Source organism: Canis aureus, chromosome 1, assembly GCF_053574225.1.
Source record: "Canis aureus isolate CA01 chromosome 1, VMU_Caureus_v.1.0, whole genome shotgun sequence".
Taxonomy (NCBI): domain Eukaryota; kingdom Metazoa; phylum Chordata; class Mammalia; order Carnivora; family Canidae; genus Canis; species Canis aureus.
Window position 1 is genome coordinate 85,783,466 of NC_135611.1, and position 12,690 is coordinate 85,796,155.

The 12,690-nt window shown below is 37.1% G+C and overlaps 1 protein-coding gene across 1 annotated transcript in view; it reads right to left on the reverse strand.

Annotated features, from left to right (window-relative positions):
* The window catches only part of TMC1 (transmembrane channel like 1), a 138,295-nt gene that overhangs the window by 62,097 nt on the left and 63,508 nt on the right, over positions 1 to 12,690 (reverse strand). Inside the window, exons 4-6 of the mRNA XM_077856722.1 lie at positions 11,571 to 11,661; positions 9,830 to 9,911; positions 484 to 590 (exon numbers count right to left, since the gene is read on the reverse strand). Of these exons, the coding sequence (XP_077712848.1) occupies positions 484 to 590; positions 9,830 to 9,911; positions 11,571 to 11,661 (280 nt within the window). The remainder of the gene's footprint in view (positions 1 to 483; positions 591 to 9,829; positions 9,912 to 11,570; positions 11,662 to 12,690) is intronic.

The window sequence follows — 12,690 nt, forward strand, 5'->3', positions numbered from 1 at the left end:
TTACATCCGGGGAAAAAAAAAATTGCTCATTTTGTGTTTCTTCAGATAGAAAAGCTAAATATCCTGGGTTGCACTTAGAAGCATTTCCTTCAAAGCAAACTCGGTAAAATAAGTAAATACAATTCACAAGGTGTCAAAGCCTACCTTTTGAGCAATTAACATTTTAGCACAGGGACCACGTTGGGAATCTGAGAAAAGCCATGAATCCTTCCATATAAAAATGTACATTTAAATGTATACACGATGTTTTATATATGATTTCAGGAGGCCCATGTACCCTTTGGAGCAAGAATTAGAATTTTTGGCCAATGGGGACCATTTTGCGGATTAACCTCATTGCACGTGCTATGACTCCAAGAGTGGCTATTGCCAGTTAATGATGCTATTATTCAGAAGAGAAAAGAAATTTTCTAGAACAGTGATCACATGAGAAACTTATTTCAACTTTTTTTTCCCCCTGTAAACTGGAAGTCAGATTCTTACCTCTGGCAGCATGATGAGGCTGAATGTCAGGATGAAGAGAACCATATTTACCCCATACATCCATCTCAAGAAGAGGAAGTAGGAGGCCACGGATGAGCCAAACTGACCTATCAAGAAGAAAATGAAGGGTTGAAAGGTCAGAAGCAAACCAACCAAAAGCCATGTCTTGGTGCTTTCCAAAATAAATGGGCTCATGACAACAGTTTGGTCCTTTCCACATTGACAGTCTCCAGCATTCTCTTTCTATCCAAGAAGAGAAAATGTTATTGGTGGTGGAAGTGCTCTCTACCATGTAGGTGCAGTTGTGTGCAATTATTGTGACCTGCGCCTTTAGAGCCCAGCCAAAGGTGAGCTGCCTCCGGCTTAGCAGCCAGCATTGCTACCTGAAGAACCCATTTATTCTCAGAGTTAATAACGTTTAAGTGAGGGAATACCTGTAAAGTGGTTATTACAGTTCTTGGCCCTAGTTAGCTACCATTATCATCATAATCACTGCACTTCGGCCACCTTTCTTTTGGGCAACAATGCTCTCAAAACCCTTTACCACATCCCGGATGGACAGCTTTCTTGCAGACCATCCTGCACTATTTATCTGCATCATTGGCATTTCTGAGGTACAGCATAGAAGCTGAAGTCTATTCACCCACTCTTCACATATTTATAGTATCTTCTGGGGGCACCTGGGTGACTCCATCAGTTAAGTGTCTGCCTTCGGCTCAGGTCATGAATCTGGAGTCCTAGGATCAAGCCATGCATTGGGCTCCCTGCTTCTCCTTCTCCCTTTGCCTGCTGCTCCCAGCTGTGCTACCCTTCTCTTTCAAATAAATAAAATCTTTAAAAAATAAAATAAAATATCTTCTGTAAAGAATTACCTTAGATGTGAAACACAATGTCACAGACAGGGTTGCTGCTCTAATACAACTTACATTTTAGTGAGGTATGGAAATAACAGAGATGCAGGAATTTTAAAAATAAATAAATAAACATATGTATTTATCATAATATATATGCTATATTCTATTGTATTTCATATTATGTGTACATAGAGTATGTATCATATATATCATACATATTATATGCATATTCATATACATTGTATAATATCTGTATATTATATATGATCTATCATTTAGGCATGTAGCACATACTTGATATATATGTATTATACAAGATATGCAAAATTGCATATGATTATATCATTATAACAATTATATATATGTGACAATTATTGCCAGATAGGTCCTAGAGAGAGGAAGGTAAAAAATATCAAGAGGGTTGCTTTTGGGGATCCCTGGGTGGCACAGCGGTTTGGCGCCTGCCTTTGGCCCAGGGCGCGATCCTGGAGACCCGGGATCGAATCCCACGTCGGGCTCCCAGTGCATGGAGCCTGCTTCTCCCTCTGCCTATGTCTCTGCCTCTCTCTCTCTCTCTCTCTCTCTCTCTGTGACTATCATAAATAAATTTAAAAAAAAAAAAAAAGAGGGTTGCTTTCAATAAGCTCATTGAGGAAGGTATATTAGAGAGAGTAACATTTTCTTTTAAGATTTTATTTATTTATTAGAGAGAGAGAGAGGCAGAGACACAGGCAGAGGGAGAAACAGGCTCCATGTAGGGAGCCTGATGTGGGACTCGATCCCAGGTCTCCAGGATCACACCCTGGGCTGAAGACGGCACTGAACTGCTGGGCCACCTGGGCTGCCCGAGAGAGTAACATTTGAGCAGAGGTCTGAAGTTGGAGGAAGAGATAGCAGTGCCCAGGCTGGGGAAGAACAGCTCAAGCAGAGAAAAGAGCGAGAACAAATATCTGGAGGGAAACAAGAGCTCAGGCCAACTGAGGAACAAATCGAAGGACAGCGTGGCTGGAGCCTGATGAACAAGGGGAAGAAGTGACAGATGAAGATGAAGAGACAAGCCAAACCACACTATGTAGGGCCTCCTAAGGACACATTAAAAAATGAGATTTTTATTTTAAATGTGTTGAGAAGTCACCAATAGGTGTTAAGCAGCAGGACTGGGATTGAGGGGAGTAGACTGTGACCTTTAAAGTCTCCTTGGCTTTGGGAAATGAATTGAGAAGGGACAGACAAGAATGAGCCATCAATGTGCACATGTCACAGTGAAAAGTGATCTGTCTAAATCCTATTTACTGAGAAAAAGAAAAGAAAAAAGAAACCCATTATCCTAAATCAAAGAATGAAAGAGGAAGAAAGAACAGGAATGTGAAGTCTCAGGTTGAGATTTCACCAATTAACAAAAGCCCCACTTTCTTTGATCATCACTTAAGGTTCAATATTAAGTTGCCGGTTTTCTTCCCAATTCCCAATTCCCCTTTTCAGTTGCCCAAGAAGAAATGATGAATCTGTGCAACCACCCACCAGATCAGGCCCTTTTTCCTGACTCATTCAGCAAAACACCTCCAGGGCCTGAGAGCTTTCTTGGCTCTTTGGCTTTGCAGCATTACGGGTGGGGAAACATTATTGCAGAAGGAGGCTCGCGTGAAGCAGATTCCAGTCTCTGCTTAGTAAAATGAGGCTGAGATCACACTAGAGTCATGCTTCTGTTTCTGAAGTTTCTATTCTGTAGGTGACATTCCCATAACACAGTGACAATTTTTATAGAAATTTTTTTAAAAAGTCAGTGTCTAAATGGATATTTTTTCAAAATCAATTATCTTCAAGTCTGAATTTTTGGATTCATTTCACTTTGTAGAGGAAAGCGGAATTCTACAAAATTTCTAAAAGCATGTGGTCTTGATAAACATGCCCTCAGGTACTGTAACCAGATGCATTGGGCCATCTCCAGAAGGGCTACGCAGACCTGCCCGTCCCAGGACATCTGATCATCCACCTGGCTCCCAGTGATTTCATATCATTTCATGGCTGTTATCTATGTTCTCTGGTAACAACTGCCCATGGACTCCCTCAGCCAGGTTCACTTGTCATGTTTAATTGAAGGCAGTAGACTTCCACCTTATTAGTCATTACAGTTACTCATTAACTGGAGAAGGAACTTCATTCTCTAGGTATCTGGAGCAAGCTTCTCCCTGAAACACATGGCAGATCTGGTTTAGAGGCCCAAGCACAGGATTCTGGCTCATCCTTTCCTCTCTCCTCCCCTCAATCCCTTCCTTCCTCCTTCCCTTCCTTCCTTCCTTCCCTTCCTGCCTTCTTTCTTACAGTTTCTCTCTTCTCATTAGCACCCACTGCCTGCCCTCTCTCAGCTCCCATACACAACCCCTAGCAAATGAATTTCTTAAATTGAGTACAGAGTGTAAATATACCTAAAAGCAAAAAAGAGGAGCAAATTAAAATGTTGCAGAAAGTATCCCCTCCCTCTTATATAATCCACATCCATTATGGATGAAATACACTTAGACTCCAAAGCTTTCAGGCTTCAGTTTTTCACAATTATTCTCTCTGGAAGTAGAGAAATAACAATGAAGCACCCCTCCTATCCTTTTTTTCTTTTTTCTTTTTTCTATCCTTTTTTTCTTTCCTCTCTTCCTTCTTCTTCCTCTTCTTTTTTTTCTTTTTACAGAATCCTATATCTAAAGAAAATGAATTTCAGGAAAACAGATTTCATTAAAACTAGTGATTGTACAAAAGACCCAGATGCAGGTCAAAGAGATCAAGGAATCCAGAGAACATTGTTCATAGCAGAGGGCAGAGAACAGTAACAAAATAAAGACTGTAAAGGAGAGAAAACAAATCAACTGGTTGGCATCCAAGTTCTATAGGACGTTTCCCTGTCTCAAAACAAAAGCAAAAAAGGAGAAATTTCCCTCATCACATCCACTTATCCTAGTGGTTCTGACCAGAGGTTGGTGGCTAAATCTGGCATTTACTGAAAAGAGAAACCTTACTATAGTGTATCTAAGAGATCATAATTAAAGAAAACAGTCATTCCATGTGCTTAGTCTCTTTGATAAAATTGTTTTATTCTTGTAAAGAATAGGAAGTAGTAGTAGCAATAATAATAATAATAATAGGAAGTAGTAGTAGTAATAATAATAATAATAATAATAGCTGATATATTTTCCTGGTCAATTATGCAGCGTTATTAGTTCCACTGTGGGGATGGGGAACCAAAAAGTTAAACATAGTATTTGCCTGAACCAAGACTTGATTAATAATAACAATAGCTAGCATTTAATGAATTTTCCTTCAGACACCTATTTTGATGTTGTGTATTGATTGATTTAGTCATCGTGGAATTCCTACAAGAAGAGAAATCCTCTGCTCTCACTTTACAGAGACTTAGGCCCATGGGTTACACAGCTAGTAAATGATGGAACCAGGGTTACATAGGTAGTTATGTAGGTAGTAAATGATGTAGCCAGAGTTCTAAACTAGGTAGCCTTGCTCTGTAGGTGTTTAACTTCAAATCCAGATCTCTCTTAACCACGGTGCTATGTTGCTATTCAAGTGGAATCATTAATTACATTTAAAAAACTCGATAATATATGGAGTAAATAAGCCATGAATGTGTATGTCTGAAAGAATATAGGCAATATCTACTAATCAGCTAAGGCCATTCACATTCATAAATTGGGATGCTGCCCAGAAATTACCAGTTCCTTTTTTTCTTTAATCTGATTAATAAATTCTGTTTCCATAATGAATTATTAATACAGTAAAACTGAGTCCTTGGTATATATTCAAGTGAGGCCGTTTAAGCTTATGCAATATTCTTGTTGCTGAATTTTCTTGCATTTCTTTTAAATTAAGGTTAAAGTTCCACCTCTCCCTCTGGTTATTTATTATTAAGGCAAAGTAATTTGTAGCCTGTCATCATGCATAATTTCCTCCTGAACAGATGGGTAATAAGACAGGCAGACAAATATGAGCATTTCTAAATGGGAAAAGACCAATTAAATCACCTGCTGTATGAGCACAGTATAAATACCATCTTGTTAGGCTAGGACATGAAGCATAGTTGCTTTCAAAGTGGTCTAGGGGAATTAAATGTGGCAAATTTGATTTGCATTTTCTGGAGCCCTTAGGCCAGTAGAGAAACATGAGGTTTAAAGTCTGTTCTTAGGGTTGTCTATCTGCAGATCTTTCCTATCTGAAAAATAGTCTTTCACATTTTATTTCAGTGCCATACTTTATTATTAGGAAGAAGCAGATTTCAATTCTGAGGAAGACTTGTAATCTTCAGCTTGAAGGACATTCAATGATTTAATCCATGTTTTTGATAATAATTCTGGAGTCACAATGCATATACATTGTATTTCCTGGGAGTACAAATACATAGCTTCTTCAGTAAAATATGCAATGCAATGTTGTTAATAAGGTACATCCTTGTGAGTAATTCTAGGGTTTTTAGCATGACCTCTTCACAAGCATTCCCCTGTAATGTAGAATTTCACAGCATCCCTTTGTGGCAGAAATGATCAAATCTATTTTTGATGTGAAAAAATAAAATTGGGAGTCCTCAAATGATAACCTGATCCACAGTAGCAAAGAGATCTAGGCCTTACTGGTATCAAGATGGATTCAACATGAGTTTTAGACTTGATTTAAGTTCCCCTCTCAATTCTGCAAGTTATCAGAGAGTTTTAGGGAAACTCAGAGAAGACTAGTAATATGGGATTCCTTTAAAAATCACACTTAAAAATTACTTGCTCAGTATTATCTAGAGATTTAGCAGAGAATGAGGGCAAATGCATCAGAAAGATTTAGGAATGGGGCTTAGCTTCTCTTGTTTTAAACATGCCTCTGACTACAATCCAAAATTTCTTCAGTTTTTAATTACTTATTATTTTCCCCAGACAAACTCATATAACACAATTGGATGTTAGATCAAGCCTTGCCAGTCTTTATCAGCATTGCATGCCCAGTGCCTGGAAACAGACTTAATAACACAGGCACTCAGTGAGTATTTGCTCAATTAATCAGTACAGTCAAGTTTATTTTGAAGATTAAATGAAGTATTACATGTTAGACTATTCTGACTTTCAAAAGGAATACAATAATATTTCTGAAACTTCTGTAAGATTAAATGGTCATTTCTATAAGAGAAAAGCATTGGTATTAGTTTTACAATATGAAATATGTATTTTATAAATACAGTACATGTTTAATCTACTTTTTTCTAAGAAGAATTGGCAGAAGGTAAATTATGCAGGCCTCACTCCCTAGAAGTCTGTTTCTCATTTAACTGTTTCAATAATTTATCACTCAAAAGTATAAAGAACTTCATATGCTTACATATAAATATTGTAGTGATTGTAAGTTATAAGTCATAGAATGGTAGGTTGTAAATTGCCTTGTATAGGAACCAGTTAAACCTCAAATTTGGGGGAAGTTCCAAATGTGGAAACAGAGGGCCCCAGATATAAAATGATATAATACCCATACTATAGAGCTAGTCAGGGGCTAAATGACTTCAACCTTTAGAAAACTGATTGCACGTTCCATTTCTTTTCCTATTTCCATTTAGTTAAGTTTCAAAGACCATCACAGAGGCACTTGGGTGGCTCAGTGGTTGAGCACCTGCCTTGGGCTCAGGTCAATATCCCAGGGTCCTGGGACTGAGTCCCACATCAGGCTCCTCTGAGGGAGCCTGCTTCTCCCTCTGCCTGTGTCTGCCTCTCTCTGTGTCTCTCATGAATAAATAAATAAAACCTTAAAAAAAAAAAAAGACCATCATTGAGGGGTGCCTGGGTAGCTCAGTTAAGTGTCTGCCTTTGGCTCAGGTCATTATTCTAGAGTCCTGGGACAGAGCCCCACATTGGGCTCCTCCCTGATCAATGGGGAGTCTGCTTTTCCCTCTCCTCCATGCTCGTGCTCTCTTTCTTTTTTCTCTCTCTCAAATAAATAAAATTAAAAAAAAAAAAAAAAAAACATTACACATACATGCTTCCCCATCTTTGGTAGGGATCTTTCTATGAGATGGTTAGTCTGACCCAATGACTTTGTTAGTACACTTCATACTTTTCAACTAATACAATAGCCCAAAAGCATTTAGTTTACTGATGATTATCATTAACACCATAACACATTAAGCATTTATAGATTATGTATGTATTTAAATAAATAACTTATTCAAAAATAAACACATAAAAAAAGAAGCACATGAGAAAATGGGACAGAATTCCCCAAATAAGATAATGATCAAGAAATCTATAACTACTCCTTCTGCCATTGCCCTAGTAGAATCCACTCTGGGACGTGATGCCAGAGAAAAAGTGTATAAAATCTTCCTTCAAGTATCAAGCAAGCCTCATTGAGAAAACCACAAGCTTTGAGCCCAGATGAACTTCACCTTACATCTCAGCTCCTCTAGTAACTAATCCTGGGACAGTTATTTAACTGCAAGTTGAAAATAAAAAGGCTACAGTGCACATTGCAGGGACGGTAAAGATTATGTGAAGTGTTTGTAGAGTAGCTAAGTGACACTCAAAGATTGGCGATTGTGGCAATTGTTGATGGAATAGAAAATAAGGATCAATTCTCCCCAGTGAGGCAAAGCACCATTAAAGGTGGAGAAATCAGGATGACCTAAACAAATCAGAAATTGTGTATGGAAGAGAAAATAATTCACATTTGCTGGAATTATCCAGCTGACTGTGCCCAATTTTCTGGAGGAATTGGGGATGAAGGAAGATAACTAAAAGTTTAGTTGATGGCTCTTAATCCCTCTTTCCCACAGTAACACACATGCTACATGGTAGTCGTATGTGTCACTCATTCCTGTGTGAAATTTCTGGCAATAAAAATAATTCCATCTGTTTCTGTCCCACTTAAGACAGGCTACTGCAACACATATGGGGATGACATTTGTATTGAGACAAGCTAGAACCTGCTCTAGTGGACCTTCAAAATAAAGAATTTGCAAATGTACATATTTTAACAATTACTACAAATTTCTTGGAATACATCTCATGACTGATCAAGATTCAACCCTACCATCTCATAAATGAATAGACTGAGGCCCAGAGAGATTAAATGACCGCCTCAGAGTTGAATGGCTAATCTGCAGCAAGTAAGAACCAAATCCAGAGTTCTTTTCACACAAATTGTATCAAGACCTTAATGTTTCAAATGGTCTTCTGGTACCACGTTTCATCTATATACTTGAAACTTAAGGATTCCATGGTGTCTCTCCTTTTCTGATGGGTCTAAATTCCTTTTCTCAGAATGGTAAGCATTTGAAGAAGATCTGCTATTTAATTTTATTCAACACATACTTATTAAGGTCAAGCATATTCTAGGTCTGGTGATCTAGGAGCAAACCAAACCAAACCTCTGCTTTCGTGTCTACTGGAAGGAATAAATACAAAATGAAATGAAGTGAAATTACATTTAAAAATTACATTGAAAACACGGTATTTTAGATAGCAAGTGTTAAGGAGGGAAAAAAAGCGATGATGGGGGGTGATACAGGAATATGTGGGAGGAAGTGCAATTAATTAGTTGATGTATTTTTAATTCATTGCCACTTGATAATGAGAGACAGAGGACTCAGGATAGGCACTCCTAAAACATGCCCAATCATGTCCATGAAATATCTATCAACTCTGTTATCTCCCTATGGAGCCTCCATTTTAATTATGCAATGCCACATTTAACCAGCAGGAAAACCTGCCTCTCAATCAGTAAAGTCAGGGAGGAAAATCATAGCCTAGCCAAACTCTCAGAAACCAAAATATGGCAAGATTGTGCTCAGAATTGTTTGAAAAATTATCCCTTTTTCTTGAAATATTCATTACTTTAAAAAATTATTTATTATACTTATTGTTTTAAAAATTTTATTTGCCTTATTCTAAGCCTAGAGCACTGTTCTAAGTAGGCTTTTGATAGAGTATATTCTCCTGACTTCTCTATACCCTACAAACACTGTATAAAATGAAGGCACAATATAATATTCACATAGAAAGTTCCTGGATGATGATTACTTATTCTACTTCAGATTTGAAAATGAGGTTTTAAGATTTCTTCGTTCTTTTTAGACATTGTTCATTTTGATTATTGTCTCCCTCTCACAAGAGTATATATTTTCAATGTCATGTTCATTGCCAAAATAAAATTGCTGCCTTCCCAGTAATATATATGATTCAATGTCATTGCGCACACTATTGACTTCCCCACATAGAAGAGAAAACAAAGTTAGGACAAGAGTGTTTTGGTCTGACTTAGGGAAAGAGAGGTGGGGTCTCCAGTGCTGTGCTTGGTAAGTGCTCGCAAATTTTCACAGTAAACCAAGAGAATGTAAAAAAATGATTATTTGTGTTTGTTCATTTTCTTGTATTTAATATTTCCAATAGTATAGAAATTGAGAAAGGCATCTGATGAGCTTATGAAACAACCTCCCTGTCTAATGAGATCTCATGAGCACTTACTTTCAATTGCCTTGATTTTATTTTCCCACGGGACGCAAGCAGCTTTGAAGTTTTCAAAATCACGAAGAAATTTTGCCCATTTCTGAAAAGAAAGTCAAATACAACAGTAAAACCCAGTCTCTTGTTTGCCAAGATGTCTATCTTCCACCCCCATCCCAAAATATCACAAGATGATGAGCTTGGAAAGATCTCTCTGGTGCCACATAAGGCTTTGTGTAAAAAGAGAAAATAGTAGGTTTTACCTGCCTCCCTCTTCCTCACCCACCCCCACCCCAATTCAATTAAAAAAACTTTTATGGATCTCCTGTTTTATAGAAAATATGCTGAGAAAGATCTGTTTATTCTACCAGACAATAAGGGACTGAGTTAGCACCTAATATTAGGTGATAGGCAAATTATATGTGTTTACTTAAATAATCATTACATGAAGAAATTAATGAAATATAAACAAAACATGGCTCCTGACTTGAAGGGCTTGTGGGTCTACTAAAGTACATAAACAAGTAACTTCAATACAGGATGGTAAGTGTTATGACATAGGACACTTTTTATTCTGGTATAAGTAGAGCAGCTAATTAAATAGGAAGACAAAGTATCATAGAAAAGGGAGGAAGAAAAAAATCATACATTAGTTTTCATAAAAGAACTTCCTCCCATTTTATTCCACAAAGTTGGGCCATCCATGGTCAAGAGGACCACAAAAGGAAGAATGGGAATGGGGCAGATAACTTTGCATAAGAGCACATTATGACGAGATAATGTAGAACCCAAATAACAGTATGAGACAAGCCTAAAGTTCAAAAGACGATCTGAACTAGAAACAACTCAAAGGTCCATCTACAAGTGAATGGATGAATAAATTGGAGTACCTTCATACAACAGAATACAACACATCGATAACTACCACAACTACCACAACATGGTTGTATCTCATGAATATAATACTGCACCAAAGAAGCCAGAAACAAAAGTATAAATACTGTATGATTCTATTCATTTAAATTATAAAAACAGACAAAATCTCTGATATAGGTCATAAATCTTTCTACCTACATTTCATATTTAAGATATATGAATTCTATTCACAAAATCCCATCTGTATGAAAATGCATTTACCTTACAAATGGCATAGCAATTGTAAAGAACAGATAATAATGCCACCATACCTACTTTGCTTTGAGAGTTAAATATGATAACTTCATTGAAGGATTCAGTTCAGTGCTTGGCATATAGTAAAAACTAAATAAATGTTAGTTTCTCTTCTGTCTTTTCTAAGAATCTATGTTTATATTGGTATATAAACATTCTATTCAATTTATAGTTGATGTTCCTGATAGAGAAGAGCTGTATGGCCCTAAAACTTAAGAAAGAAACTTTGACCCAGTACCCCTTAAGTATCAGGGAATGAAAATGAAAAGGGCACTGTCTTTGCCATTTAGGAGTGAGAAAATCACACAAGTCTTTTGCCATAAGTCAATGTTTCTCACCTTATTTTTCATTTTAATGCCTTTAAGGAATGTTTTGGGGCTTGTTTGTTTGTTTTCTGAATCACACTCTGTCCCAAATTTCAATACCATAGATACTCTGTGTATATACTGTATGTCTGTACATGCTTCATACATAGAAAGTGTAAGACATTTTCCCTCTCGCGTAACAGAATCATTTTTTTTTCCCTTGGAATCAATATGGCTGCCCCTAAGAATGCATGGCATCAACAAAAGTGGATTGTGAAAATGCTTACCTTGGCCATCATCATCTTAAACGCAAACCACCGCTTTCCCTTCCCTTTCCCAAGGGCTCCTTCATTTTCACTCACAAATTTTTTTGCTTCCCTGAGAAAATAAAACAAAAGAAGGGTTAAGGGAGATATAGGTTGAGAATCATAGGACAGAGGTAGTGGACATTTCATTTTATTGGGTTTTCAGCCTTATTTCTTCTAGACCCTTAGCACATGAGTTTAAGCTCTATTTCAAGCTCAGGAACCTGTAAATGATGTTAAAGCTTATTAATTCTAGCTGGGAAGAATAAGATATTTTAGTCTCACTTATTAATCAGCAGGAGTCATCAAAAAGCAAGGAATTTATGCTAAGCATCAAAATAGAGAATGCTAATTCTTTTCCATTTCTACCACATATAAGGTTGAACTCAAAATTGACTTCAGACTTTGGCAGTCAGAATGTTTATTTTAAAATATTTTCTTTTCTTCTTTTTTAAGCATTGCTTTTTTAAAAAAAATAGGGCCAAGAAGTTAGGACAAACTGACATTGAACACACCTACTGACCTGGTATCGCATAAAACCAATTATGATTTGAAAGAGAAAAACCATATTATGTGCAGTAAATGGGGTTGAGGGAAGAAGGAAAAGGAAAGGAAATACTTTGGGCCTCATATTCTGAAAGGGCTTCAAATATAAACTTGAACATTATTCCACAATAGTTAACATTTACAATAGTCACATTAGTGTCTTTGTGTGTGTGTAGAAAAGCATCAACTCCTGAAAATGGAGGAGTTTTCATGTTAAATATATTACAATTTTTGTAACTTTGTTTGGCCAATTTAGCTTTTGCTGTATGTTTGACATAGGAAAAGAATTTTAAAAACAGAGGTGGCCCAGGCTTGTCTTGACCTTTTGGGGGCCGTAAAGGATATCACCCAGGATAACCCAAACCTGGACTGTATTTCTACAGCTACAACATTGTTGTCAGTTGGATGGTGCCTCGAATGTGTGATTTTACAGAACAAGACCCTTCCACATATGACTAAGTAAGTAAGCTCATTAACACACAAAGTAAATGTTTATAAAATGAAAGGTCAGTGAGGGATTTTTTTGGTAAGGTATTCCTCAGAACAGTGCTAAACT